The sequence below is a fragment of the Annulohypoxylon maeteangense genome, assembly GCF_022496945.1.
Source record: "Annulohypoxylon maeteangense strain CBS 123835 unplaced genomic scaffold GGS22scaffold_7, whole genome shotgun sequence".
Classification (NCBI taxonomy): domain Eukaryota; kingdom Fungi; phylum Ascomycota; class Sordariomycetes; order Xylariales; family Hypoxylaceae; genus Annulohypoxylon; species Annulohypoxylon maeteangense.
Genome location: NW_025953254.1, coordinates 556,247 through 583,097, shown reverse-complemented (window position 1 = coordinate 583,097; position 26,851 = coordinate 556,247). Strand labels below are relative to the sequence as shown.

At 46.6% G+C, this 26,851-nt stretch overlaps 11 protein-coding genes across 11 annotated transcripts; 5 read left to right on the top strand and 6 right to left on the bottom strand.

The window, feature by feature from the left end:
• Window positions 1-36: 36 nt before the first annotated feature.
• On the bottom strand, window positions 37-1,071 carry GGS22DRAFT_161433 (uncharacterized protein). Its single transcript, XM_047961087.1, has 5 exons — window positions 717-1,071; window positions 572-627; window positions 330-484; window positions 253-267; window positions 37-184 (listed from the first exon to the last, which is right to left on the bottom strand). Exons 1-5 carry the CDS (start codon window positions 914-916, stop codon window positions 158-160), a joined length of 453 nt encoding a protein of 150 aa, XP_047819461.1. The 5' UTR covers window positions 917-1,071; the 3' UTR covers window positions 37-157.
• An 836-nt stretch (window positions 1,072-1,907) lies between these two features.
• On the top strand, window positions 1,908-3,290 carry GGS22DRAFT_161431 (uncharacterized protein). The gene has a single exon (XM_047961086.1). The coding sequence runs from the start codon at window positions 2,406-2,408 to the stop codon at window positions 2,889-2,891; it is 486 nt and encodes a 161-aa protein (XP_047819460.1). The 5' UTR covers window positions 1,908-2,405; the 3' UTR covers window positions 2,892-3,290.
• On the bottom strand, window positions 3,291-5,462 carry GGS22DRAFT_161429 (acetyl-CoA synthetase-like protein). The gene is made up of 5 exons (XM_047961085.1): window positions 4,771-5,462; window positions 4,676-4,700; window positions 4,583-4,619; window positions 3,655-4,523; window positions 3,291-3,593 (listed from the first exon to the last, which is right to left on the bottom strand). Exons 1-5 carry the CDS (start codon window positions 5,283-5,285, stop codon window positions 3,489-3,491), a joined length of 1,551 nt encoding a protein of 516 aa, XP_047819459.1. The 5' UTR covers window positions 5,286-5,462; the 3' UTR covers window positions 3,291-3,488.
• Window positions 5,463-5,704: 242 nt separating this feature from the next.
• On the top strand, window positions 5,705-7,692 carry GGS22DRAFT_131420 (uncharacterized protein). The gene is made up of 3 exons (XM_047958483.1): window positions 5,705-6,505; window positions 6,570-7,351; window positions 7,474-7,692. The coding sequence occupies exons 1-3, from the start codon at window positions 5,893-5,895 to the stop codon at window positions 7,567-7,569; spliced, it is 1,491 nt and encodes a 496-aa protein (XP_047819458.1). The 5' UTR covers window positions 5,705-5,892; the 3' UTR covers window positions 7,570-7,692.
• Window positions 7,693-8,328: 636 nt separating this feature from the next.
• Window positions 8,329-9,590, bottom strand: GGS22DRAFT_187905 (uncharacterized protein; the record flags this gene model as incomplete). Its single annotated transcript, XM_047964661.1, has 2 exons — window positions 8,329-9,482; window positions 9,539-9,590. 2 exons carry the CDS (start codon window positions 9,588-9,590, stop codon window positions 8,329-8,331), a joined length of 1,206 nt encoding a protein of 401 aa, XP_047819457.1.
• A 4,740-nt stretch (window positions 9,591-14,330) lies between these two features.
• Window positions 14,331-16,027, bottom strand: GGS22DRAFT_161385 (DNA glycosylase). The gene has a single exon (XM_047961084.1). It carries the CDS (start codon window positions 15,737-15,739, stop codon window positions 14,423-14,425), a length of 1,317 nt encoding a protein of 438 aa, XP_047819456.1. The 5' UTR covers window positions 15,740-16,027; the 3' UTR covers window positions 14,331-14,422.
• A 1,829-nt stretch (window positions 16,028-17,856) lies between these two features.
• Window positions 17,857-19,375, top strand: GGS22DRAFT_187903 (glycosyltransferase family 62 protein; the record flags this gene model as incomplete). The annotated part of the gene is made up of 6 exons (XM_047964660.1): window positions 17,857-18,029; window positions 18,091-18,719; window positions 18,770-18,829; window positions 18,896-18,976; window positions 19,032-19,166; window positions 19,227-19,375. The coding sequence occupies 6 exons, from the start codon at window positions 17,857-17,859 to the stop codon at window positions 19,373-19,375; spliced, it is 1,227 nt and encodes a 408-aa protein (XP_047819455.1).
• On the top strand, window positions 19,296-19,936 carry GGS22DRAFT_131375 (uncharacterized protein). Its single transcript, XM_047958481.1, has one exon. The coding sequence runs from the start codon at window positions 19,541-19,543 to the stop codon at window positions 19,877-19,879; it is 339 nt and encodes a 112-aa protein (XP_047819454.1). The 5' UTR covers window positions 19,296-19,540; the 3' UTR covers window positions 19,880-19,936.
• A 355-nt stretch (window positions 19,937-20,291) lies between these two features.
• On the bottom strand, window positions 20,292-21,320 carry GGS22DRAFT_161383 (14 kDa subunit of cytochrome bd ubiquinol oxidase). Its single transcript, XM_047961083.1, has 3 exons — window positions 21,043-21,320; window positions 20,815-20,977; window positions 20,292-20,721 (listed from the first exon to the last, which is right to left on the bottom strand). The coding sequence occupies exons 1-3, from the start codon at window positions 21,159-21,161 to the stop codon at window positions 20,626-20,628; spliced, it is 378 nt and encodes a 125-aa protein (XP_047819453.1). The 5' UTR covers window positions 21,162-21,320; the 3' UTR covers window positions 20,292-20,625.
• A 1,351-nt stretch (window positions 21,321-22,671) lies between these two features.
• On the top strand, window positions 22,672-24,091 carry GGS22DRAFT_187901 (mitochondrial carrier; the record flags this gene model as incomplete). The annotated part of the gene is made up of 2 exons (XM_047964659.1): window positions 22,672-23,209; window positions 23,277-24,091. 2 exons carry the CDS (start codon window positions 22,672-22,674, stop codon window positions 24,089-24,091), a joined length of 1,353 nt encoding a protein of 450 aa, XP_047819452.1.
• Window positions 24,092-24,501: 410 nt separating this feature from the next.
• Window positions 24,502-26,764, bottom strand: GGS22DRAFT_161378 (cytochrome P450). Its single transcript, XM_047961082.1, has 6 exons — window positions 25,914-26,764; window positions 25,791-25,854; window positions 25,492-25,725; window positions 25,343-25,424; window positions 24,950-25,188; window positions 24,502-24,880 (listed from the first exon to the last, which is right to left on the bottom strand). Exons 1-6 carry the CDS (start codon window positions 26,690-26,692, stop codon window positions 24,758-24,760), a joined length of 1,521 nt encoding a protein of 506 aa, XP_047819451.1. The 5' UTR covers window positions 26,693-26,764; the 3' UTR covers window positions 24,502-24,757.
• Window positions 26,765-26,851: the final 87 nt, after the last annotated feature.

Genomic DNA, 26,851 nt, shown 5'->3' with positions numbered 1-26,851 from the left:
AAGGGGTGGCTAGGAGTAGCCGTGAGTATTAAATATGTGTAAGCTATTGATATGGATCGAATATATCAAGATCAATACCCTTTACAGGGAACATCTAGTCTACCTAGTAATTATTCGTAAGATCCAATCATCGTCCCATCGGGGCTTATTACGGCAATCAGGGGTATCTGAATGCAAACTTGGCCTAAATAGACATTTTTAATTAGTACAGCTACGGCGAATCCGTTAGGTATAAGTAACGCCGGTGCATACCGCTAAGATGAGGGCCTAATGTTGATTATTAGTAACGGGTCTGTCTATTGTGACAACAGATAAGTAGGTGGATTTACATTTTCAGTATCCCAAACTCCAGATTTGGTATAAATATCTTTCTCGATGATAGCCTTGACTTCTTCCTTGGATTCGGCAACAACCACTATTGTGCTGCCGTACCAGTCCCAGGTAGAGGGGTCATCGCTTTCGGGTTTATCTTTCAGGACGGCACCTTCATACATAATACTTAAGCTAGGTACTTCAACACCCACACCGGGCGAAAGGAAAACTCCAAGAGGATCATGTTAGGTAGCCGTACCTCCTGTCTTAAACTGCTGAGATTCGACGTATGGCTTTAGGCCGGCAAAGTGCTGACTGGTCGACGGGGTGTTACGTGTAAGCCAAGTCTCATGTTCTAACTGCTAGAGGGATGCGAATTGTTGCGGCTTATTCGCCCGACTCACGCGCGCACATCAATCCTCTTCTGCTGGGTCCCCGGCTTATCGGGGATGACGACAAGCCACTCGAACTTGCCGGGAGGTGGGGTCGTGATAGTCGCCATTTGCGTCTTGATGGGATTTCGAGTGAATCTAACGGTGTTGGGTTGAACTCTGGCGGATACTGGTTGGAAGAGTCGGCGAACTACTTTGAAGCAAGAAGCCATGAGAGAACGGTCGAGATGCTTACAGGCTGATCAGAGACTATATGTATGTCTTCGATTACGCCAACGTCGTGCTCTGATATTTGCCGGTGTTTTTGTCTCCGAGGTACGATCGATCTAAGGTAATTAGAACCTTGGAAGGCGTGCGTACATGTACGTGTGGAGTACAAAGGGCGTAAATGTACTTGGATGTATCCACATAGTATAGAAATAGCTTTTCAGGTCTAGTCTTACATCATTGAGGCTATTGAGGTTATGGGTGTATACAACGAAGGTACTTAGCTATAGTACTATGCAATACGGAATGTCATGCATAATAATAGTATAACTTGCGTAACTTCAAGGTTGCGTATATGACCCCTCATCTGGCACCCTCCTTCTCTTCAATATTCCCCGCATCCCTCCCTCCTGCCCTCTCACTTATCCATGGATGTGTCCAATAATGCAGTCAATTGCATTTTAGAAAGCAACCTTGCACATTGAAATGCCACACCTCTTCCCCCAATTTCATCATCGCCGTCTTCTTCTTACTCTTTTCCAACCAATTGGCAAATTCAGAGGGATTCTCGATTGCGACAATAAGAGCCTCCCTATTCCTTGCATCTCGTGTGTACTTTCCCCATTCTCTCACATGTCACGGCACGAGTCTTTTCCGTGCTTCCTCTATCAATCCCTTGGCTTTCCGGGCGTCTCCCGCCCTGCCACTTCGCCTTCGCTCTTAGCTCGGAAACAATAAACATCGTCCGAGTCCTGGCGAAGTCGCCTCACTTTTCATCTACATTTGTAGTTACTTAGATACTTATTATCCACGGCTGCTACGGCTCCGGGTGGGCGGTTATTGTGGATGTGACTATTAGTCTGGGCAATTGCTTTTATTATATGGTCCTATGCACATTGCACCTAGTACCCATGTACCTATGCAGCCATGTACGGGTGTCATGTGGGTGTCAGAAAGGTCAGAGAGAAGGACGACTTAAGGGCTATCATCGGCGTTTGTGTTGCACTTCTGTCGTCATCGTCCGATCCCATAGCCACCTTGGACCCTGAAAATATGATGTTGCCATGTTGCCGAGCTTCGGCGGTCTACACAGCCAGACAGCTAGCTAGCTAGCTACCCGAAAAGGTAGTTGCATCTAGCTGTAACCAGGTGTATCCCCCAAATTCCCCAAGCCTGGTGTATCATGACTATTTATTAATAAGGCTTGGTGGAAGCCTCGGCGCGAGAATGAGCTATTTTGTTTTGGCTTTTAAACGTGACCTGTTCCAACATTCCGATATAAAGACAAAGACTGTAGACATCCTTCACTAGCCGTCTACTTGAGTATATTACTTGCTCATACTCGTACTCTTTCCATACCTACATACACATATATCCATACATACGCACATCCACATATACTCTATACCTACCACTATAGAGCCAATTCTCAAGGGACGATACTTTTACGTCACAAACTCACTTGCTACAACACTTAACTTGATAGCATCCACAATGCTATCCACCTACCTCCAAAACGAGTCGCGAAGGTGGGCAGCTCAACACCACCGACAGAGCTACCCCGCTTCCGCATCTCCCTCCCAGAACGAGTCTAGCAACCTCTCTAGCTACGAAGACAGCGACTGCGATTCCGTCTTTTCGAGAACCAGCAGCCGATCTAGGAGGTCCTCGGTCTCGAGCATAGCGTCCGAGGACGAAGAAGCCCCGGTCGCCTTCGACCAGCCGCGAGATCTAAACGGCGCCCCTATCACCATGTACGCGTCGCTAGACCAGGCCGTGGCCCAGAGCACGCAGATGCTTGAAGCGGAAGGCCCGCGGCGGCTAGTCACGCCGGGGAAGCTATATGAGAACGAGGAAGACGATGATGAGATCATTGAGGATGATATGATGATGCATAAAAATAGCGGCAACATATCAACTCAGCACTACTCGGGCGGCCTTACCCACACCAGCTCCTCGAGCATGGCTGCCGCAGGCTGAGCAGGGGAATGCGAGACGAAAAGGAAAAAAAGATTAATCAAAAATAAAAAACGCGCCAAGCTCGACATTGTTCTATCATATTAATTGTATTGCGACAACGCACGTCTTGGCATAGTCTTGGGATTCTTGAGATTTGGGGGAATATTGATTTTTTTCGGTATAACTATAAGCCAAGACGAAAGCTTGGAAATAGGCGTTTCGGGGAACCTGTAGCGATCTACGATGGGAAAGGACGGGCAATGGTGGCGTTGTATAAGTTTCGGAAAGGGCCGATGCTAATGTTTTTTTCTAATGTGGAGGGTGCATGTGAGCAATCCAGGAGAATACCAAGATACCCAGAAATATGATAACGACGCCATCTCATCTCTATCGAAATTGATTTGCATTGTGTCTTCGTGCTTGCACTCTTAACTCGCTTCTCGTGTCTTAAAACAAAACAATTAAATCTAGGTGCTATGTAGCTTATACAACTTGGCGCACCCGCACCCCTAACCGATCTATAACTTCGTGCATGATGCCGTCGGTTTTATATGTATCTATATCTCTAAGCGTGTATCCTCTATTGTAGATATGCAATGTGATAACTGAAAATGGTCTCTAAAGCTTCGCTTTGGGCGACTCTTGTTTTTGCATCGTCTCTGCTACGATGCGCCTCTGGATCTTTCCTGTTGCGGTCTTAGGCATAATCTCAGTGAAGTAAACCTGTTCTCATAATTAGCTTCCCATCACTGTGCGCAAAGAAATCAAGACAGTTACAACTCACCTTCTTAGGCACTTTGAACTTAGCCAGTTTCTCATTCACCCACGCCTTCAATTCGTCTTGATTCAGCTTGGCTCCGCTCTTCAGCACAATGGCAACGCCGATGTCTTGGCCATAGAGGTCGTCGGGAATGGCAAAGCTTACGGCTTCCGAGACAGACGGATGCCTAGCCAATACGTTATCTAGCTCGATCGGGCTGATTTTTTCGCCGCCCTTGTTGATGAGCTCCTTGATTCGACCCGTGATAATGATATAGCCGTCCTCATCCTTCTTGCCCTGATCACCGGTACGGAAGAAACCGCCCTTGGTAAAAGCAGTTGCATTGGCGGTTGGGTTGTTGAGATAACCCTTAGTCACGTTCTCACCAATGATGCAGATTTCGCCCTCGCTACCTTGCGGTAACTCATCGCCGGCATCGTTGAGAATTTTAACCTCTACGCCTTGACCTAGACCAACAGTGCCGGGCTTTCTCTTTGCCGGGGGTAAGGGGTTAGACGTCATTTGATGTGCAGCTTCAGTCATGGCATACGCCTCTAACACGGGCGCCTTGAACTTCTCTTCTAGCTGATGGAAAACTGTTGGAGACAACGGCGAGGAGCAAGAGCGGATGAAACGGATATTTGGCAAGGGGCTTGGAGTTGGGTTCTTCAGTAGGATCTGATGTATAGTCGGTACAGCAGTATACCAATTCGCCCCATAGGTAGAGAAGTCCTGCCAGAAATCCGAAGCCGAGAATTTAGTCGGCACGATCATGGAGCCGCCGGAGCAGAGAGGAGCCAGGAGAGCGCAAAGAAGGCCGTGGACGTGGAAGAGAGGCATCACCAACATTGTCCGATCTTGCGCGGTAAGTTGATATGTGGATTGGATATTCCCTATATTAATAATTAGTACTATGTCACTTGTTACATGAGTCGAAGACTTGGTGACTTACTCATCGTCCTTGTTAAGTTGCGATGTGTTAAGGGGACCTATTAATTGGTTAGAAAGGGGCTGTGGGCAATATTCCGGGTTGTCTATAACATACAACTTTAGGCCGTGACGTCGTGCCACTGTATTGATATAAGTCAGATCTTGTACTAAAGCTGTATTCCCAACATTTTTTTGGACTCCGACGCTTACCTTGTGTGCAAGACCAACGCGACATCATCTGGTTGTGGTTGGAGTATGTTCTCCTTAGCCCGTCCCTTAAGCTGCCCAAAGTCCTTAACATCTAAAACCACCTCTTTTCTCACATTGTCCCAGTAGCACTCAGCAATTGCAGCTTTGAACTTGCGCGCGGCCTTGACAGATGGAGCATTGGCTTGGTATGCCCCCTTCGGCACAAGCACAATAGCAGACTTAATATCCTCAATATAAAATTCGAACTCCTCTTGCTTATAAGCCGGGTTCAGGGGGGCTGCAATACCGCGCTGCCACGAGGTAGCTAGGAACGAGACGATGAATTCGTACGAGTTTACCGTCGCGATCGAGACTGGGGAGCGGTGAGTAATACCGATTGCAGCGAGCTTGCGCTGGAAGGAGGAACATTCGGCTACTAAGTCTAGGTAGGTCGCCTTTAACGGAGTCGGTTTAGAAGGTATTACGACAGCGACGGAAGAGGCTACGCCATTAATCGAGTCCTTGAGAGTGGACATTTCGAAGTTTGGGTGTTTCTAAGTGAGGTCTAGTATTTGTATATTATATTCAATTGCTTGAGAAAAGTGTCTAAAGAGAACCCATAAAATAGAGAGACAAACTACAAAGAGTAGCTACGAGACATGAAATTAATTCTTAACGGGAAAACGGCAAAGAAAAAAAAAGCTGAACGAATTTCTGTGACGAAACGTATGATAAGTAAGATCCCTGGATCTGCGACTCCGGCAATATCAATGCAAGTTTGAGGTTGTTGCCGCTACGTACCTACATGTATTATGTACATAACTGTTGATACAGCAATCTCCATCCAACCATAGACTGACCCTTGGAAAGCACGCACCTCCAGGGCGGGTTGCGCTAAAACTACACTAGCCAATTAGTGCCAATGACCCAAAAATTAGCGGGCATGGCGATATGTAATCCCTGTAATTACAGAGCTTCTAGTGAAAGCTTCGCCTAAACCGAATCTTGAACTTCAGCCTTCTCGTTAGCCTTGTCAAGAAATACAGCTAATTGTTTGGCTTGCTATTACACGGTCTCTATTCTTAATTTAACGAGAACCTCAAGCACAAACCAGTTATAAGAGCTATTAGCACTCTCTTAAACATGGCAGGTCAACAGCCGCCGCGAACAGGTCTGTCCCTGTACGCCAATCTTCTTGAGCCAGAAGGCGATTCAACTGCTTCCATATCCCGCGGTCCAGTCGTGTCGCAAGAAGCACTTGACGCGGTAAAGGAGCAGGAAGCCTCTAAGAAGCCTATCGATTCCGCTCTGCGCTTCCAGCCGCACCCCCAGATCCGGCGCCCACAGCAGAAGACCCAGAAGCCTAAAGCGAGTTTCCCGAAAGCGCCTCTTGCTCCGCCTACCGCCCTAGATGTCGCGAGTCCTGGAACAGCTCAAGCCCCGTCAAAAAGCCGGCTAGCAGATTGGGCGCCCACCGAGGAAGATGAGTTCATGTACGGATTAGGGGAGAAGAGGGCGCGTGGCGGGCGGAGGAAGAAGAAGAAGAAGGAACGAGAGATACCCATCGAAACGGACTGGGATGAGATTTACGACCCCTCCAGGCCTACGAACGTAATCGAATACTTACGGAGCGATGAGCGAATTAGAGAGGTGCGAGAATGGAAGGACTTGCTATACAAGCACAGGCGACGCGACGACGATAGCGAGAGGCGGGGAAGCTGGAGTAGCGAAGAGGAAGATGCCAGGCCAATACAGAGTGAGTTGAACGATGAAGCACACACCCTAAGATTATATCTTACTAACCTATATATCTTCGGTAGATCAATTTGCGCCTCCTGATTCCTACTCCTTCGCACCGCCACCACCTTCACCTCCACGAGCCTCAGTACCGGACGACAAGACCGGCGACGACGCTTACGCGCGCCGTCTAGCCTTGTCACAAGGAAATGCCCCTCCACCGCCGCGCTCGCCATCACCGCCCCCGCCACCTCCTCTACTAGCGGCTCCTCCCGAACCAGAAGCTCCAACCATATCACGTGCGCCAGTGCGCTACACGGAGTCAAAGCCAGCGTCCGAGTCCCGTGCGCCGCGCGACCCAGACGCCATGGATGAGGACGAGGACGAGTACGTGCCGCCGGAGCCCGAGGCCGAAGAAACGCGGAGCAGCCGGCCGGGCCAGAAAGGATTCGCCGCGCGTCTCATGGCCAAGTACGGTTGGTCGAAGGGGCAAGGTCTGGGCGCTGAAGCAAGCGGGATACTACAGCCACTGCGCGTGCAGGTCGAAAAGCGGAAGAAGAAATCAGACGCGGAAGGCGGCGGGTGGGCCGAGCCCGGCGGGAAGGGGCGTATCATCGGTTCCAAGACCGGCACGGGGACCCAGTCCGAGAGCAGTGGCGGCAAGTTTGGGTCTATGAGCAATGTCGTCGTGCTGCGGAACATGCTCGATGGCATGGAGGATTTGCAGGCCGAGATGGAGTCCGGGCTAGGTCAGGAGATCGGCGAGGAGTGCGGAGACAAGTATGGCCGTGTTGAGAGGTTGTACATTGATGTCGAGGGCCGGCGGGTATACATCAAGTTTACGGACCAAGTTTCCGCTCTAAGGGTAAGTGTTTTCTTCCGTGATCACTCTACACGATTCCCTATACTCCCTTGCCCTTGTGTAATAATGTTCTAGTAAGGGATAAATCAAGTTATGTTATGCTAACGATTATGACTACGATACAGGCAGTAAATGCGCTAGATGGCCGCATATTCGCAGGCAACACGATTGAACCTCAATTTTACGATGTCGATAAGTTTGAGAGAAGAGTCTATGAGTAGATAGAACAAGTATTGGAATACGAGTGGCTACCTTAGAAACCGCCGGAAAAGGCGATGGCTGACCCCGGATCCGCTGTGATATCTAGTTAATTTGGGTAGTCATGATAAATACCTACCGACATAGTAGACCTATTTCGTTGCTGCTTTTGATTTGCTTTTCCATTTGAACAAGAGCGACATTAGTAACCAGAGTATATCAACTTACTATATAAACTAAAGGGTAATGTGAGCAAGAACTTGAGCACAAATTACGCAAAGCAATACTACACATGCGAGAAATACTTCCTTATGTTGGAGTTACTATACATGGCTGGATATAGAATGATTTATTAGATTAGGTATTAAGTAGATTACAAAGTAGGTTATTATGATTGCGATATTCCTTGGTGGTAGGCAAAGATTTACAGCATTCTACCAGTTTTTATGCCAGATCATGGTCACTTCCAATTAGTAGCCTCTGCACTATGACTACGATGATAAGAGTTCCGTAATTATACAGGACAGCAAAGTACTACAAATTGACGAGGTACGTAAACGCCTATCAACAGAATCACACCAGAATTGTGAGAGTCATGTTCCAAGTAGCACATGCATCAGTATTAAGTCTAGCGGTTCCTTATACGTAGCCCTAGTCGCAAACCGCGACCAATGAAATGACAACAGGTTTTATGACTCTGGAAAAGGGAATGTCGAGAAACGCCACCATCTTCTCCCATCATGTTCTTCCACCATGCTCCAACACCCAAAAGTCCAAACCTATTACAAGAGAGCGGCAACGAAAGAGCCAAGAGCAACCAAGGTGTAGAGAGCAGGCATGCTGGTCCCGAGGCCAGTGGCAGCGTTCTTGTTGTTGCTGGTGCCGTTGGAGGAGCCGTCGCTAGAAGCGTCAGAGGTGTCGTCGTTGGCGTTAGCGTCCTTGCCTCGGCAGTTGTAGTCGCCCTGGACAACACCGCCCTTGTAGCTACCGAGGGTGGTGCAAGAGCTGGAGATATCCTCAGTGCTGACAACCTCAAAAGCACCCTTGACGTCCTTCAGACCAGGGAGCTGGACATCGGTGAAGGAACCTCGGACCTTAACGGCACCGCCAATCTCGTTGAGGGAACCGAAAGCATCGAGCTTCTCCAGAGCAGTGTTGTTGGCAATGGTGAAACCACCACCAATGCTCTCAAGCTTGGGGATAGAGATGTTGGTGACCTGGGGGTTGCTAACGAAAGATAAATCACCGGTTTGGATCTGAGTCAAGTTGGCGGCACTGAAGGTTGTGAAGTAGTTGGAATCGAAACGCATTGAGCCGTTAACAGTGTGCAGAGAGGGAACTGAGAAGGAGGTGACGTTGGCAATTGTCATGTTGGCAATCCACTCCAAGTTGGGCATCTCCATGCTAAGGTTGAGACCGTTGGCTTGCACGTACAGAGTGTTAGACAAGCTCTTGATGCTGGTCGAGAACTTGGTCAATCGTCGGTTGTTGTTGATGTTCATGTCAGTAAGAGACTCGACGTTGATGCCGTTAATGCTCTCAATGAAGGTATCGGCGATAGTAACACTCTTCGCCTTGGTGATACCGGGGTTGCCGAAGGTGGGCTCAGGAAGAGCGTTCAAGGTGGCCCAGTCAATGGAGCCAACCTCACCGAGGGCTGGGAAGCTGAGGGTAGAGAGCTTGGTGACGTTCTTCAGAGCGAAGGCACCGCCAATGGTAGTTAGGGAAGAACTCTTCAAACTGTTGAGGAGACCGTTGTTCTCGGCCGTCAGAGAACCACCAATCGACTCTAGGCTTCCACTGAGATCGATATCAGGGCCGGCAGTGGTGCCGATTAGGACGCTACCCTTGATAGAATCACACTTGGCAACCTGGGTGGCATCGGCCGCAGACTGGATCGTAGCGGTCGCATCGTTACATCCAACACCGAACACGCCTATAATTTCTTGTCAGAACGAATGCTTATATGTAACACCGCGAAATTTAACTTACCGGACGCCATGCTGAGCGCCGTGGCGGCAGTAAGAAGCTGCTTGCTGAACATCTTGCCTAACTGTATAGGAAAACTGTTAGTTATAACTGGCTATTTAGACATATGTTAAGAGCCGAAAAAGAAATAAGTATTCGTCCTCGATAGTCAACTAATTGGATGTCCCAACGCGACTGAGTTGAATAGGCGAGAAGCTCAACCCAACACTGTCCTCCGTTAAATAAAATATTCCATGGCCCTCCGAGCTTGAAATTGCCAATTGGCTTGGTCAAGTGATGAAACTGTGGCCATCAGGAAGTCGCGAAATAGGATGATTGAGAAGGCGCATGTACAGTCATTGAGTGACTGTAGTCGACGGTGGTTGGACCCGTTTCCATCATTCATATACTCTTGGTAAACTTGACTCCATGTTGCTTGTGTTTGTGTTCCATAACCACCCGTAATCGCTTCGCTTGAATCCCGATTCCACAACTTCAACTTGCAGTGAATTGACAGATACGACGCGTAATCCCTCTCATGTGTATTAAACATCACAACACTAACGCACCCCGGACAACAAGCCGACGTCCGAATGGATGGTAGTATTTGGTAGTCGACATGAATATGTCGTGTTCTGTCATATGCGGGCCAGGTAATCCAAACCCAATTGGAAGTGAAAGGCGCTGGAATCGAGATAATATCGACTCCCGGTATTATACAATTTCGACGTATCGAGGGCTCCGGTTCCTAGCTGGGAACATTCTAAAGTGGAAGAGTAGAAAAAGTTATGACTAACCTGCTAATATTCTCAAGATTCGATTTTCAGAAACCCAAGATATGAGAATTAATACCCTCCCAAGTACCTTTCGACGCGGGTAAAGGATTATGTTGGAACGTTGTGTTGCTTTGTTGATCGATTTCCGATGTTACGAGTGAAGGTGGTGTTTTGTTATTGGTTACGAGGGAAAACGGAGAGATGAACTCTGATGTGAGCGGTAAATATTAAAGGTAGGAGGAAGTTATTGAGCGAGTGCTCTTCCTCTTTTACTGGGAATATGGACAAACGAATGAATCCGAATAAGAAGGAAGAGGAAGGTTGAGAAAAAGTGAGTTGGAGGGAAAGTCAGGGCAAGAAAAGGCCGAAACGTTTTGGAATTCGACTTTTGATGGATGGCGTGGCTTCCCTGGCAGTAGGGGGGGTGAGAACAGGAAGGGGAAGGGGGGATCAAGTGGATTCGTTAAGGGGTAAAGACGTACAGTGCGCATACGATTAGAAGGTGCGATATCGAACCAGACTTGCAAGACCCAATTATAAGTTGATAAGGACCGGAGACACAGGCCAGAGGATCTTCATCAATTTTAAGCAAGCAATGAGTCTTGGCAACGATGAAAGAGGAAGAGAAAAATAGAGGGCAACATCCGGAGCTAAAGTACCTTTAGATCTTTAGAGGCTTAAGCAACATTTTCCTACTGCTTTTTTTTTCACCCTTTTTTTCTCTTTTATGATAAGAATTGTCTTTGTATTCCGACATATTCGACACGCGGAGACACAGCAAATACGGCAAATTCATTATGTATGAAAAACGCAGGTGTTCGTATTTCTAGTCGTCACCAAATGCACAAGGTCGTCTTCTCACCTTATCATCACACCTGTCTTTCATGCCATTGGAAGAACAAGCAAGACTTCTCCAAACTTTTGCAAGCCAGGCATGCCGGACCTACGTACATAGGTACAGACGGTCGTAAACGATTGATCCATGGATCGTACAGGTGTCCAAGAGGTGTGTCCAAGTGGTGTCCAAAGACGACTCTTGTAACAAGGATAATACCGTATTCGAGAGAAACACAGTGTCGCAGTTTTCATATCTAAGCAGCTAAGTCGACCAATTGGCGAGATTGGATCCTCATTTTCGAAGGCTTAGTTTGGTAAAAGCAGGGAATCGCTGCAAGGTTTTGCGGCAGCACTCCATTCTCTCACAAATCCACCTCGGAACATCCACCATATTAAAAATATACATGGTACCTATGTACATGCCTTGCGTATTGACATTCATATGCGCCACTCTGTAGGATGTATGGGTGTATCTATTTAGCTATGGCCACCGGGCTGATCTGTGACTTATGATCTTCTCATACCCGGCGATGCCTTGCTGGAAGAGTCCGTCATCCACCTTTTGACCTTGGTATGATTCTAGAATTGTTTCCGCGTAGTTTCAAGTAGCACTGTTCCAAGTTTATAAGATCTGGGCAACCAGCAGAGAAAACGAGGCAGACTTGACAGCTCCAGCTTCAATTCATAGCTTGTAGCTTCCAAGTTGTAAATAAGTATGTAATATTATGCCGAACTGCTTCTTACAACCATATGTACAACTTCTAAGAGCAAGCTTATAACATTGAACAGTAGCACCAGAGACGGTGACGGCATACCTATACCTAGGTAGTTACAATGCTAATAGTTACGATGCTCATCTTGTGCATATAGTCTGGATTGATGCATACCCGCCGTCGTGTCAATCTCCGGTACGCGGTGCGCGGTGTAAGTTAACAGGCTTTAGCTCACACCAAAGATTACCGAACACCCACAAACCCCGTACAGTATATGTTCAATCCTGTCAATGTTGGTAGTAGCTCACATGCAAGCTCGTAAGTCAACATTACCTTACCTAATAAATGATAATTGATATTTTGCCCATTTGCATCGGTTAGGAGTAAAATTTTAGAATACGGCAGTACGGTTGGTTCGGTCAGGATCTGTGGCGTGTTGGATATAGAGTAATATGTAAATGATTCAAAGTCCGGGAGCACCGCATATATATTTGTTTGGAATTGCTATGCATCTGTTTTTTTATTTTATCATTTTTATTCCTTTTATACTACTAGTTACTACCAGTTACGACTTAGGTTTCTAATCGTGTCAACCGATCGACTCGGCTTTGGAGTCTCTTTACGAAGTTTATGGCGGGTTTAAAAGTAACGATTGGTTACCATCTCTTTTCATTCAAAAGAATATCTCGATTTAACAGTCAAAGCTTGAGCATCGTTCAAGGAAGATCCATCTTCCAATCCAGCCAACGGCGCGGCCGCGGGTGTATTTGATCTGCATCCATCCAATACCGTTCGATACCACCCAATTATTTCCCACTATCTCAGGTACGCCGGTACGTGCGATAGATGTACTCTGTATATCCCTTGATATGTGTAATCAATGCACCCCCACCCCTCTTTTTTAGACCGTGTATGCATCAATTAAAATGGGTCTGCTTTATTTTGGTACCTGGTAAGCAATGCAGGATGCGACGATGCATCGGCAATGTTAGCTACACAAAGTAAGAACCTTCAACTCTTTACCCTAAACTGGATTAAGAAGAATATTGAAGTCCCTATTTATCATAATAATAATAGACCTGTTTCCCACTTGACTATCAATTTTAGACCACCGGGGGCATCAGGGCATCTCCTCTCGTTGACGACTGGAATAACGCAATCCAGTGAAAATTCGTGGCGAAGAAGACCAATGGCGCTTTATATTCAGCTCCCCTCAGTGGCCACGCTGACGCGTCACGATACCTACAACTAGATTTTGGAGTTGGTTGAACAATCGAACACGAGAAAAACATCATGATTCTTTTTTCGTATTGATGAGCAGTCGAAACGCCTTCTCTCGGCAAAATCCCGCACCACGGCAGCACGGCAACCTGTCAATATGTCAACATGACAATTGTCGACCGACGGAATGAATTGACAAGTTGTTCCCATTTGCTAATCGCACGCGCCTCTGTTGCTCATCGTCCAGATTCCACGTTCTGCGACAAATTCGTCGACTAGCGGCCTCTTCTCCTAGTCCGAACTGCGTCATCGACCAGCATTTCAAACCCGATCTCTATGATCTACAACGGCAATTTCACTAGCGTGAATACATCTACACAATCAGATTCGACAATATTCTGAACCTGTGATAAACCTGCAGTATGCTAAAGTTTCAAATCGGCAATAGTTCGAGCTATCAAATATTTAAACCTACTAGCTGCTCATTTCTCTCTCATTTCCAGCTGAGAGGAACCGCTTGACAATTTTTATTGTCTAAGTAAGGGATGCCAATCACACGACTTGTTTTCACGGCTTATTACGTCCGCAATACATCTCCCCGTACGGATGCACGCATTACCTCAACGCTCCGACCTAACTAGGTAGGTTTCCGACAACATCATATATATTAGCTCTGCCTCGTTCTCCAGATATCATTTGTGGAAGCTCATCGTGCGTGTAATCCACTTTTCCACGCTGCTATATCTACAGAATCAAGGTCGCTCGCCTAAATTAACTAGACGCCAATGTTACACGCCGAAGGATGATCATAACTACCGGCAAGTGCCCAGTTGCCTAACTTCGTGGCGTCTTGGATGGCTTTCTTGGGAGAAGATTGGTATTTTCCACCTCTCAGTCAGCTACCTGGATGAGTGTAAAACTCGGCACTAGGTACCACTACATTCGACAGAGTATCACAGCATCACCAGGGTGCCTCCCAGATTATGCCTTGGAACTTTTCAATAATGAAGATCATTTTTCCGTAGTGCAATTATAAGTCTTGTGATACCAGTATGACATGGCCCGCCTGCCTACCCAGTTAGGCAGTAAGAGTCAACGAGTGTTAGTAGATTATGGTTATTATGTAATTACTTTGAGAATGGTTGAACTCATTTATATACTAAGGTCGAACACCATGAGTTAAATACGCAATCATCATTATTGCATTTGGGCACCTTATTTCTAATAAGTTGAAAGTATAAGTGAATGCAGAATAACCCGCGGGTTGGAGCACACCATTTATTGAACATAAAACTACATCTTGAGTATTTCCTATGGCTTCAAATAGGGGTTTTGTCAAATCCGAGTATACCTATAGAGCCTTACTCCAGCGTAGCCACGTCGGTGTCTGAGGCTTTCCACATATACCACATAAAGACGCTTCTATAAGGAGCAAACCTATCTGATATCTCCTTCATCTCGTCTTCCGACATGTACTTCCATTTACCGCCCTTTTTCTTCAGTTTGGATACATCCCGTCCAACGAATGCGGCCATCCCCCTCTGTACGCCTAGGTCGCCGAGGGAGAAGATGTCCATCCTCTTTAGGCCGAAGCACGCGAACATCTCAACGGACCACTTTCCTAGCCCCCTCACGGCGATTAGCTTCTCTAAGACGACGTCGTACGATGCGTCCGCCAGGATCTGCGCGCTCAGCTCGCCGGTGGTGAATTTCTCCGCGAGCCCTTGCACGTACTCGGCTTTGCGTTGTGACAGGCCCGCCGTACGCAACCGCTCGATGGTGTACACCGCGACCTGAGATGGGTGCGGGAACTTGCCGTCGTTTTCGGCGAAGAGATCAATGAATTTCTGCTTGATAGATTTGGCTGCTGCCCCGGAGACTTGCTGCGAGATGATGCCGCTGCATAGGGCTTCGAAGGGGTCGATCTTCTCGCTCAAGCCCTCAGGAGTGAAGACTGAGCACTGATGCTTCTCTATCAGCGGCTTCATTCGCGCATCAACGCTTATAAGATGCTTGCACGCTTCTTCGAGGATATCGGTCGTGGTGGTCTCACCAGCTGATGTCGAGGGAGGGATGACCCTAGTTATGACTCGGGATGTCTCTGGCGAGAGAAGCGTTGCGTTGGTAGCGTTAGGATCTGCTAGCCGCCTCACAGCTGCCGCTTTTGGCTTCGGGGTCTCATAAGCTGTGGCGGGTTCACTAATCAACTTTGCACTGCTCGGTGTAGGCGTTGCTGGAGGATCAGCAAGTTTCCGGGCACGACGCCTTTTGGGAGTTGTAGGAGCATCCGGGGCCACATTTCCTTCTGGATTCTCTTTCGAGTCGTCCTCCTGTGACATGTCTGGCGCCGCTTTCCTTTTTCGTCCCCTCGGCGCTTTAGCAGCTGGAGCAACCGGAGGGGTAATCGTGGTATCTTGTGTTGCAGATGCCGCTGCTACCCGAGCCGATCTACGTGTAGCCATAGTTGCTACCTGGTGGCTCTTGAATGAAGATAAAGTCGGGCGTAGAAGGTGGTAGCCTTGTGGGAATGTATGTAAGTGCCCCTTGTGTCTACTGTTGCATGAGTATCGAAACCTCTGAGCTAAGGAATAGGTGATTATCTGATCTTTTCCGCCAATTAAGTACCTAATGGGAGATCGAGCTTTGAAGAAGAAGTTTCTATTACTTCGAAGAAACATGCGTAGTTCATAAGTGAATGATTATAGGTATAGTTATCTTTCCACATAGAATATGTGTGTAATTTAGATAACTGGTTGTTTTAAGTGAGAGGATCATTGACTGCGATTGACAGGGAACTGCTACAAATAAGCATCACAGATAGGACACGCCTTCCATATGAGATGAGTTAGTTGCAAAAAGAGGCAATTGAAAACCAGAACAACATATCGGAATTTGTCCCAAGGTTACGTATATATACATATACATTAATTACCAAATGAAGAATACCGCGTTCTATCTATTCAACCCGCGCCTTTGCTTTGTCATCCAGTTAGAGAGAGCGAGCGAGCCAATGAAATAGTTCGCATCTGACTCATTTAGCTTATGTAAAGAAGATATACAGATTAAATTTCTACATAGAGGTTGCTGCCTAGTTGCCTATGCGTTTATTGGAAGCTCATATAGAATATTAAGAATATCTCACGAACCTTAATTATGAATAGGTATTTGGTTTCGTACAGCGTATCCGATATTGTCAAAAGCAATCTTAATATTATGGTTTCGTAGTCAAGTAGCAACAATTGAGTTTTGAGTTAATGTCTAGATAAAAAACGTCCTTTTCCCTTTGAGGGTCTCGAATCTCTATCTCCACCTTCGTGACAATCCCGAGGTCCCTAGTAACTGCATCTGATCTCTTACCCGTCGTACCGGTTCTTCAATCATATCCATCAAGCTATAATGATTAGCATAATTACATGTAGGTTGTCGAAATAATTAATGGACCGATAGAAATAAGGTCAATGTTACATGGAGTACAGACCCTACCGGCAGCACACTGGTGTACCTACTGGCGTAATGGCGGAGTCTTAATAGAGCTGGGGCATAAATGGAAATTTCGCATGCAGCATGGCGTTTTCCATCTTGGCTATCTGTATCCAGCTGCCACTTACATAGATCGTCCAATATCCATCCAGCCATACTTACAGCCTGCGTTTATGTGCTCGGGGACCAAATTGTAAAAAAAAACATAAAAATTGGTTAAATTAGGGCTACTTATGGTCACATTATGCAACCTCGTGATTTATTTATTTTACTTTATCTACTAGGTATAATGCAATCGCTCAATTGAGGGCGTCAATGATCGAACTCCCCCTTTCATTTTTTCCCGGCATTCATGATGCCAGTGACTATCTTTTATGATATTCCCCATCACCCCTAAATTTTCGAAATAGGCGTCTAGTAAGCTACTGCTAGGTACCTACCTACGTGTACTAGGCTGCTAGGTAGGTAAGCACACGTAACAAAAAGACAGAAAGAGCATGCGCTTTTACTTGTAGACTTTTAAGATTAGTTACATCTAAGCTTAACATGCACATGAAATTGCGCAGCCTCATAGGGCACTTGGTCTACTAACATTAAACGCGATATGGCCGTGCTAAAATAAGTTAAATCTTGGATTTGTCGCGTCAGTGCACGAAGTACCCAGTTACTATTTTTATACTTCGCTTGCAATTTTTGCTCCGGGCAGCATTGGCCACTTCTTCTTAGCGTGTTAGCGTCAACCGTTCCCCCCCCTTCGTAAATTCATAAAGTTCACAAGATTTAGGTACTGCAAAGTTACTCCACCCCTAAAACAGTCTGTTCCAGTGAATCTCAAGGCGCTAGGTTCCAAACTTTGGTGTTACTAAACAGCCCAGGCCAGCTTTCGTGTCGTCCAGCCCATTTGACTTTTGACTTTTTGAAATTTCACCACAACTGGTTCGTCCAATTTGACTCCGTCCGCGCCAATTCATCCGTCAATCCCTGGTGCCTTTTTTCTATTCTCACATTTCAGGGACAGCTGCGATAGAAAAAAACCAACGATTTTTCCCCTTCCCCTGCGCATCTGACCGGCTTGATAACTACACTCGCTAATTTAGTAGATCTTTTTTTTTATTCTCGCTCGTCTACTTCCTCTTTCTAATCTTCATATTATCGTACTATTCATTATCCAAACTACGATAATTCAAACGAGGTTGGCCTAAAAACGAACGAGAGGCTACTTATCATTCGCCTTGGAACTTTAAACTTCCTTTCGTTTGCTTGTTATTGCGCATCGTTGGGGTGGTGTCGAGGGCCACCCGAAAGCTCGCCCACTATGCTTCTACCTAAAGGTGGCATCACCTGGAAATCTGCCAAGGCACAACTTCCTCCTACCAGAGCGATATGGGTCTTTTTAACAAGAACACGAGTTCTCCTATCTATCGCTGTAGCTGGCATCATCTTATTACTATGGCGCGGCATCAGATCCTCGGCTAGTGAGATGCAAAGGTATCTTCAATTTCGATAATCATCCCAAAACGGATCTTGCTAACCTTAGCCTTTCTAATAGCTTCTACTGCTGGGGTCCCTCAAAACCGCCAATGGACATGACCCTCAATGAGCAACAGGCGTGGAATGCTCATTTACAAACTCCTGTCATCTTCAACCACCACGCTCCGATCACGATCAACGAGACCTCGATATCGCACGTCAATCTCAATGGAATCAGATCAACGCGCCAGGCTATCGACAACGAAGAACGAGTTCTCCTTCTTACCCCCCTGAAGGATGCTGCGCCGTATTTGTCCAAGTACTTCGAACTTATTGCCGAGTTGACTTATCCTCATCGCCTCATCGACCTCGCATTTCTAGTCGGAGATTCCACTGACGACACTATGGGCGTATTGGCTATGGAACTAGATCGCATCCAGAAGCGCCCAGATAATATCCCGTTTAATAACGTTCTGGTTGTGGAAAAAGATTTCGGTAGCCATCTCAGCCAGTCTGTCGAGGATCGGCACAGCTTTGAGGCTCAAGGTCCGCGACGGAAGGCTATGGGTCGTGCTAGGAATTATCTGCTATCTGCCTCGTTGAAGCCGAATCATTCCTGGGTCTACTGGCGTGACGTTGACATTGTGGATAGTCCTAAGAAGATTCTAGAGGATTTCATTGCACACGACCGAGATATTCTAGTTCCTAGTATGGTTTGCACCCTTAAAATAACAAGACATTCTGCTAATAGGTACCAGATATCTGGTTCCACCGTTACGAGGGTTACGGCGACAACAAAATCGATATCGAAGGCAGATGTAAGCTTGCCTCCTAAAGCTAAATCTATAATATTATAGATACTGTAGCTAACATCATATACTTAGTCGATTACAACTCCTGGGTCGAGTCCGATAAGGGCCTGAAGTTAGCCTCTAAACTAGACAAAAACATGGTTCTAGCAGAAGGTATACAAGTCGCTCTCCAACGGATCTTGATTAATTACTAATGCGGTACAAAAAGGTTACAAGCAATATGACACCGGTAGAACTTATATGGCACGGATGGGTGACTGGCGAAACGATCCTGACGAGGAAATCGAACTCGATGGTATTGGTGGCGTCAACATCCTAGTTAAAGCCGATGTCCACCGATCAGGTTTGTTCCACACGTTATTCGAAAACTTATGATCCCAACAACTAATGCCAATCTCCGCAGGTATCAACTTCCCATGCTATGCATTCGAGAACCAGGCCGAGACGGAAGGTTTCGCGAAAATGGCCAAGAGAGCAGGCTACGAAGTCATTGGCCTGCCCAATTATGTCGTCTGGCATATCGACACAGAAGAAAAGCCGGGGAACGCATAAAGTAGTGTTACTCAGCTTTTCGAAAATCATGCCAATTTTCTTGTCTAAAATATCTGCACTCCTTCGGTCATTCGATGTCCGGATGGGACAGGGGACATAATACTTCTACGAGGATCTCACGACACGCATACAACAGCTGCATCAAAAATATCAGATTCGTCAGGCATGTTGGGCAAAGAGGCGTTGGGGACGGGTAGGGCATTAATTCTCACGCCATTGGCCTCGTTTTCTTTTACTTTTCTCTGGCATAGCGTTCGAAAGGGAAATGGAAGTCCGGCTACTCATACCAGTACACCCACCTCATCCTTGAGAACCTCGACCTCGAGCTCCCCTCAAGCCCCCACCCTCAAAATCGACTCTGCCGTCTTGTCACCTACTTCTCACGTCGATGTTCTTTGCGCCTTACATATTCATTGGTTGGTTGGTTGGTTGAGCTGGATGGACTTCTATCTTGTCGTGCTTGGGAAAGGGCACGATGGCAATGTTATGATCGGGGCGTTGTGAACTTCTGCTATAATAGAATTTGGCTATTCATGATGTCCTGCATGGATTTGGAGACAAACGAGGGCGCACAGTTGTGTGTACCCGTTTAGTCGCGCTGTATGGAGTTTTGTTGGTCAACTGCCGTCGTGACATGTCACCGGCAATATAGCAAGTACAGAGTTGGGATAGCCGCATGGACTTGCAATCTTGAAGAGTCCGTGGGAGATCGGAACGGCCATAGTGGACACCAGGGCAAAACTAATATATACAATCTGTTGCATAATCAACCTTTTCTTACGTTTATGTCTAGTCATATTATGACCTGTCTGACCTTTATATATCAGCATACTACTTATCGGCGGGCATATATTCAACCAAAAGATTTGGTCATGATCATAGCTAACATGCATAGTACTAGATAGTTGCCAAGTATGGGATAAGTTTATGAAAGCATGAGCTTGTAGGTTCATCTATGTATGTAGTATCTGCATTGTAGTATCTGCATTGCAGTTCACCGAGCCAGGTCCCAAATATGGAGTAATGTGAGCCGTCAACGCCCGGACTAGAATCGTACGGCTTCGGTGAAAGGGGGAAAAGGTCTAGGCACATACAGACACGATGTGGCGTTCTGTGATGTTCAAATTATTGCTACACCTGGACTCTACTGCTGGCGAGCCTGTCCAACCATTTTATTCCTCTTTTTAAAGCAAGTTTTATGGTACAAGTTTGCTGTTATGCTCGTCTGGTTTAATTTGCACCCACTCAGTTTAATGGCTTCGAATAACGGTCATGGAATCCAAGGCGTCCTTCTCCTTTTCTTCAGCGTGGATCTGATCGATCAATGGTTGTAGATAGGGAACATCCTATTCCATCCGTTTTATCAGCATTTGCGCCACCAGGATATTGAATTTTTGGTATGTCTATTATAAGAGTAGATGTTTTTTTGTTTGACATACCTCGCTATCCTTCGTCCATTCCTCCTTGGGTAGCAGTTTGTGTGTGCAACTGCATTGGAATGCACGTCGAAGTCGGTATACACGATCGTAGGCCTCTTTCGGCGGCAGGCGCTTCAACGCCTTAATGACTCGCTCATCCTCCTCGCAAATCAGGTCATCAGCTCTGCAAATGAGCGCATTAGCAAATTTCAATCCATCCATCTTCGTTTCGGATCGAAATGGGCGTACCGAAGACCAAGCTGGCGGTAGCCGGCGGCATTGGAGTACCAATTGGCGACAGGCGTGAGCAGCTTCGTCAGCCACGGTCGCTTGATTATGAAAGGTGCGAGACTCGGGTAGGTGGACATGGTGACAATCGGCGCAGTTTCAGCGGTAGTAAAAAGAAGCTGTTGCGAGTCGTAATATCGATCGTACAATTGGTACGATTTTAGAAGAATTGATGTTCCAAAATGGCTCTTCGGGTTCCATCATATCACGTGATTAACCGTGCTCGCCCTGTTCTCCCGTACTCCGGGAATTTGGGGCTTGGGGGGCTTGGGGCTCGAGCTTCCTCCACTTGGATCGTTAAGATCGTTGTACCAGACCCTAGAAGTGACATCAAAAGCTGTGTATTCATTTGCGGAATTTCGATGGTTTTCGATGATTTTTGATGTCATTGTCACACTACAATTTTATTTGTTCATAAGTCGACTCAAGGTAATCTGACTCGGATTTCCTTGTCGTGAAACTTTGATATAATTATGGCATTCAGGTTTTAATGACTTAGTGTCTCTTAATTGTTCCTAAGCGTGATACTTTCGAGGTGGACTTATTCAGGAAGTGACCTCGTGCCTCGAATGCGCGATTGCATAGGTACATAGGTACCCCTACAAAAGGAAAGTACGGTGCTGGTGCAGGGTACAAGAGGAGAGTTAAGGCAATAACATTGTAGGCAATTAAGTAAAATACGTCAGAGTTGGGGAAACCGGAACTTCAATTCCTGCTGACCGTGATGATGAATAAATACATCCATCTCATACCCGTGGACGTCTCACTGTAGACATAGACGGGAGGCGCTATAAGTGTTCCTTGTGGTACTTTCAAAATTCGACAAAGCCATATTAAGCCATATTTTGACTAGAGTTTAAGCTATAATTGCCGCAATTTTCTTCTATATTCCTAAGCTCTCATCTTTTAGTCTCTTCCTCTTCCTTTTTGTCTGGATATTAGCTGCAATAATTTTGTTTGCCCACCTCGATCTCGCAATCGTGGGTACGCCAGAGAAACGCTAAGCTGGTACCGTTCCATCTGTCCATCTATTATCGTATGTAGATTCCATCTGTCGATATCGATTGATCCATATCTAATCCCAATCACGTCTGATGATTAGAAGTGACCCGCTTAGCCTCGCTCCAGTTTAGCAAAAGTCCGATTGATATCCTGTTTCGGACTTCATAGAACTACTCGACCACATTACCACACAACCACCACCATCTTTTCGCATCTCTCATTTTTAATTCACAGAGACAAGACTTTATACTCGCCCAGTTGACACCTTAATCCCACTCGCTCTACGGGCGCTTTTTCGGATGCCAATGGCATGTGACAAACGATAGCTGCTGGGTCGACGGGACGGTGGATTTGCGAGGGTGCATTCCCCCGCACACCACACGCCATCGCCATCACCATCACGACTCTTCTAAGCCGGTTTCAATCCGAATAGGTCTCTCGCTTTCTAATTATACATACATCCACCGTCATTTTCACAGCACGCGACACCCGTAATAGCCACGTTTTTGCTCTACGGGGCCTCTGATCAATACCAGAGGCCCCGAAATCGTACTCTGTCCTCCCTGGACTCAAACAGCGAACAAGGGCATGTCTCACGACGAAGCCCAGAGCCCTCCGACAGGACGGTCATCACACGATCCCGCAGAATATGGGCTTTTCTCCCATCGCTCCTCTCCCACAGTTAAATCCACCGCATCGCCAGCGAACAATTCTCACCAAGACAAACAAAGCACATTGGCTTCTGCGGTGACAGCCATGGAACTACATGACCCTCGGGGTCTTACTCCGTTGCAGAGGTGGGCTGCAGGTGCGTCCGACTCTCAATTCAACGCATTGTCGGGAGCCGTAGGTGGCTTCACATCCGGCGTCGTCACATGTCCTCTCGATGTCATCAAAACGAAATTACAGGCCCAAGGTGGATTTACGGCTATAGATAAAGGAAGATATGTTGGCCATCACAAAGTATACTCAGGCCTGGTAGGCACGGCAAGAATCATATGGAAGGAAGAAGGATTGCGTGGCATGTATAGAGGTTTAGGACCTATCATTCTTGGCTATCTGCCAACCTGGGCTGTCTGGTTCACTGTTTACAACAAGAGCAAGGTCTTTATGGCCGAGAAGAAACGTAAGTTGCCCCACGCAATATCACCTAATTTGAGGCAAATAACTGATCGAATCAATTCAATGTACAGTGCAGAAGAACCAATTCTTTATCAACTTCTGGTCTTCGATCGTGGCCGGAGCTAGCAGCACAATAGTAACGAATCCAATATGGGTAATCAAGACACGGCTCATGTCACAGTCGGCAACAGGGTATAACAGACAAATGTCAATGTTCCCACGATCGAGCAATACTCCAACCTCCAGACCAACTATTGATTCGCCATGGCATTACCGCTCAACTCTAGATGCCGCACGTAAAATGTACTCCTCTGAGGGTATCTTGTCCTTCTATTCTGGACTTACTCCAGCCCTTCTAGGTTTAACTCATGTTGCTGTACAATTTCCAGCATACGAATTTCTGAGGATGAAGTTCACCGGCCAAGCCATGGGTGAGATGACTGGCGATGCCAAGGAAAATCATTGGCTCGGCGTGCTCTCCGCTTCGATAATGTCGAAGATCATGGCCAGTTCGGCCACATACCCTCACGAAGTAATCCGAACAAGATTGCAAACACAACGGCGACCGACTCCCGGAAGTGAGTATCTGCAAGGACTAGGTGTTTCCGAGTCCACACCAGGAAGTCAGAGCCATGTTCCAAACAGCGAGCGGAACATCAGCCTTCAACCTAAATATCGAGGTGTCGTTATGACATTCCGGACTATTCTACGAGAGGAAGGCTGGAGAGCATTTTATGCCGGTATGGGTGTGAATATGATGCGAGCTGTACCAGCCGCAACGGTAACGATGATGACATACGAACTTGTTATGAAAAATCTACACCGAGCACAGTCCGATGGTCGACAGAAGAGAAATATAGATGAGACGGCGATACACGAACCATAAAACGATGTCGATGTTCGGATGATACAATTCAGTCAGCAATTACACGTGTCGGTGGCGCGAATCCTTGCGTTCTAAATGTGAAATTAGAAGAGGCGATTCCCATCGCTGAAAGCGAGAGGAAGAAGAAAACTAGCCAACCAAGAATTGGCTTCGTGGACCCGGGTGGATTAGGCTTGGTCCAGGTACGATACCCTTCTTTGTAGGTATAGACATAACCAGGTCATGATTGCAAATAGTAAATCAAGTACTATCTACCGAAGTTAATTATGATCTAGCCTCTCTTTTAACGATCTCGTAGGAAATGATTTATACATCATTATTATTTTACCTCACCTCAGATGACTGATAATGACAGCCAGGCCACCTATGTACAAGCATGACTATGGAATCACTAGGTTCTGAAAATTGTATTTGATCGATAAACTAAAACCATGTTTATAGAAGCACTTGATTTCTGCTTCTCCTACATTCAATAACTATCGTTGGATTGTAACTAAATTTCAACAACTATATCCTTCTCTTCGAGCGATAGTTGTTCAGGAAATATTGCTATTATACTGTCAGAATGAAAGATCAGGTGAGTCCGCCACCCTGTTTCTTAGCCAAATAGGTCTTTTGACTGTCCAGAATGTTGCCTAACTCCCATCACTCTCTACAGCGTTCCTCTTATACACGCCAAGTCCTCTCAACAATCTTCACCCACATGTGCTTCTGGAAGAACATGCTTTTATTCATGGTCTTAATCGGGTTATGGGGGTCAACGAGCTGGAAGTCAAAACTCCGCAACAGCTGGGACGAAGACGCAGTCGTATTAGCATGTGGGCAGGTAATTTGTGAACTATGTAAACAGTCGCTTACCTCAACATAGACCTTATTCATCTCCATAAACGCAACGTTCTTCCCGCTACAACCAAACCGACCGTATCCGAAGAGAAGCTCAGTTGCGTTTGTCATCTCACGGCGTTTCTCAGGGTCGATGTTGAGCCAACGTTCAGGCCGGAATAGATCCACGTCCTTTCCATAGATCGCAGTTGAACGCTGTAGGGATAGGAAGCTGTGGGCAATGCGCGTTCCCCCAGGGACGAATTTCCCATTGACTATAAACAATCCCATATTAGCTACTGTCATTTTAGGGGGAAGCTAGGCTTTCATTCAACACCATGTTTTGCCCTACTAAATCAGGATGACATGATTATTAAAGAGAGGGTATGCTCTGTGCTCTCCAGGATATAAATGGAGGCAGAAACTTACGCGTATCTCCTTCGGGCGGTACTCGCTTCATCGTAAGGCCAGAAAAGGGAATATTTATTCGAAGACCTTCATAAATCACAGCCTTGGTACCTCGTCGTTAGTATAAAAACCGAGATAACCGTGCCTATTTTGGTAGGATCGGTACATACCTGTAAGTAATCCAGGCCCTTTGCCTCGTCTAACGTTATAGGTGACGAAATTCGGCCTTCAGCTATGGCGGTATCGATCTCTTCGCGCAGCTTAAAGTAAGCCAATGGCGACGTTAGCAGACTTAGCATAGTCCCACGAAGTGCGGTAGCCGTGGTGTCGCTACCGGCTATGATCTGGAAGAGCATTTCCGACTCGCAGCGGCGACGCGAAACACCGTGTCTCACGAACGAACCCTGGTCTCTCACATCAGCATAAATCGTAACTTTGAACGACAAGATGAATAGGGGGTAATCTCTACCAGCATATCTTGGTGATCCTTAGCGTCGGGTCCAAAGCGCTCGCCAGCGACTTCTTGGGCAACCCTTTCAAGAAGTCAGAAATCTATCGCTCTCTAGATACTTAAGATGTTATGCCAACTTACGCCATCATTTTACCGATGCCCTTCTTGTCCGTAGGCTTTGGGCCGACCAGTTTAAGCATGGTCTCACTGAAGAACAATCGCGTTAACCAGGGAACATCAGCCAGCGCGACCAACATGGGCACTTGGGTTTCGGCGGTCTCGATATAGCCATATACATCCGTGTCCGTGGCCAAGTAGCCGAAAGCACGTCCATATGCAATCTTGGTGATGGCGTCCAGAGTAAAGTACTGGATTCGTTCTGCGAAGTCTATCGGCCGTAAATGATGGTCATCGGACAAGTACTTGCGTCGGATGAGCGCCACGAGACTGGCTAGCTGCTCGTCGATGTCGGCCTCGATGGTTGGGTTCTCTTTGCCCCCATACCCGAAAGACAACTGGGCCTTCAACTTGTCATGGACATCTGTATCCATGATGCTAAAAAGCGATGGGAGATACGGGTCCATGCGCATCGCGTTATACCATGATGACCGCTGGTACTTGGATCGAGCTCCGTTCATTCGCCGGATGATCTCGGGGTCGTCCGTTATAAGATCATTAGGACCGATACGTACGAGAGGGCCGTACTTCTTGTTGAGCTTCCGGTAATTGTAAGATTGCTTTCCTGAAAATGTCACCCAGCTCATGAACAGGTAAGAGAAGGAACCGATCCATGGTCCATCGATATGTCGGAGTCTATGCCATGCTAAGACACGTGAGTATACAAAATATACGAACAGCAAGCTAACTAGGGTAGGGAATAAGAAGGAAATAGAGAGAACTTTTATGAGTTCTAACTCCATGTTGAGCAACTAGAATCAAGTTCAGGCTTGCTCGAGACTTGTCTTTCATCATTTTACCTGGTATGGTTGGGCTTTGACGGGTCTTATACATATCGAAGCTTACGTAGCTACAGCAAATACAACACCATTATGTAGGTTCAATGTGGATGCTGTGAGAGA

Excerpts from the sequence above, each read along its gene's own strand:
- GGS22DRAFT_161433 (XM_047961087.1), bottom strand. The coding sequence starts at position 916 with ATGGCTTCTTGCTTCAAAGTAGTTCGCCGACTCTTCCAACCAGTATCC. Across the intron at positions 628-716 it reads AAGAGGATTGATGTGCGCGC|TCAGCACTTTGCCGGCCTAA; the intron begins GTGAGTCGGGCG and ends CCCGTCGACCAG. Across the intron at positions 485-571 it reads TCAGCAGTTTAAGACAGGAG|GTGCCGTCCTGAAAGATAAA; the intron begins GTACGGCTACCT and ends TTATGTATGAAG.
- GGS22DRAFT_161431 (XM_047961086.1), top strand. The coding sequence starts at position 2,406 with ATGCTATCCACCTACCTCCAAAACGAGTCGCGAAGGTGGGCAGCTCAA.
- GGS22DRAFT_161429 (XM_047961085.1), bottom strand. The coding sequence starts at position 5,285 with ATGTCCACTCTCAAGGACTCGATTAATGGCGTAGCCTCTTCCGTCGCT. Across the intron at positions 4,620-4,675 it reads CGACGTCACGGCCTAAAGTT|GTCCCCTTAACACATCGCAA; the intron begins GTATGTTATAGA and ends ACCAATTAATAG. Across the intron at positions 3,594-3,654 it reads AGTTCAAAGTGCCTAAGAAG|GTTTACTTCACTGAGATTAT; the intron begins GTGAGTTGTAAC and ends TTATGAGAACAG.
- GGS22DRAFT_131420 (XM_047958483.1), top strand. The coding sequence starts at position 5,893 with ATGGCAGGTCAACAGCCGCCGCGAACAGGTCTGTCCCTGTACGCCAAT. Across the intron at positions 6,506-6,569 it reads AGATGCCAGGCCAATACAGA|ATCAATTTGCGCCTCCTGAT; the intron begins GTGAGTTGAACG and ends TATCTTCGGTAG. Across the intron at positions 7,352-7,473 it reads ACCAAGTTTCCGCTCTAAGG|GCAGTAAATGCGCTAGATGG; the intron begins GTAAGTGTTTTC and ends ACTACGATACAG.
- GGS22DRAFT_161385 (XM_047961084.1), bottom strand. The coding sequence starts at position 15,739 with ATGTTTCTTCGAAGTAATAGAAACTTCTTCTTCAAAGCTCGATCTCCC.
- GGS22DRAFT_131375 (XM_047958481.1), top strand. The coding sequence starts at position 19,541 with ATGTTGGGCAAAGAGGCGTTGGGGACGGGTAGGGCATTAATTCTCACG.
- GGS22DRAFT_161383 (XM_047961083.1), bottom strand. The coding sequence starts at position 21,161 with ATGTCCACCTACCCGAGTCTCGCACCTTTCATAATCAAGCGACCGTGG. Across the intron at positions 20,978-21,042 it reads TACCGCCAGCTTGGTCTTCG|AGCTGATGACCTGATTTGCG; the intron begins GTACGCCCATTT and ends GCTCATTTGCAG. Across the intron at positions 20,722-20,814 it reads AATGGACGAAGGATAGCGAG|GATGTTCCCTATCTACAACC; the intron begins GTATGTCAAACA and ends CGGATGGAATAG.
- GGS22DRAFT_161378 (XM_047961082.1), bottom strand. The coding sequence starts at position 26,692 with ATGGAGTTAGAACTCATAAAAGTTCTCTCTATTTCCTTCTTATTCCCT. Across the intron at positions 25,726-25,790 it reads AGGATCACCAAGATATGCTG|GGTTCGTTCGTGAGACACGG; the intron begins GTAGAGATTACC and ends GTGAGAGACCAG. Across the intron at positions 25,425-25,491 it reads AGGGCCTGGATTACTTACAG|GCTGTGATTTATGAAGGTCT; the intron begins GTATGTACCGAT and ends CGAGGTACCAAG.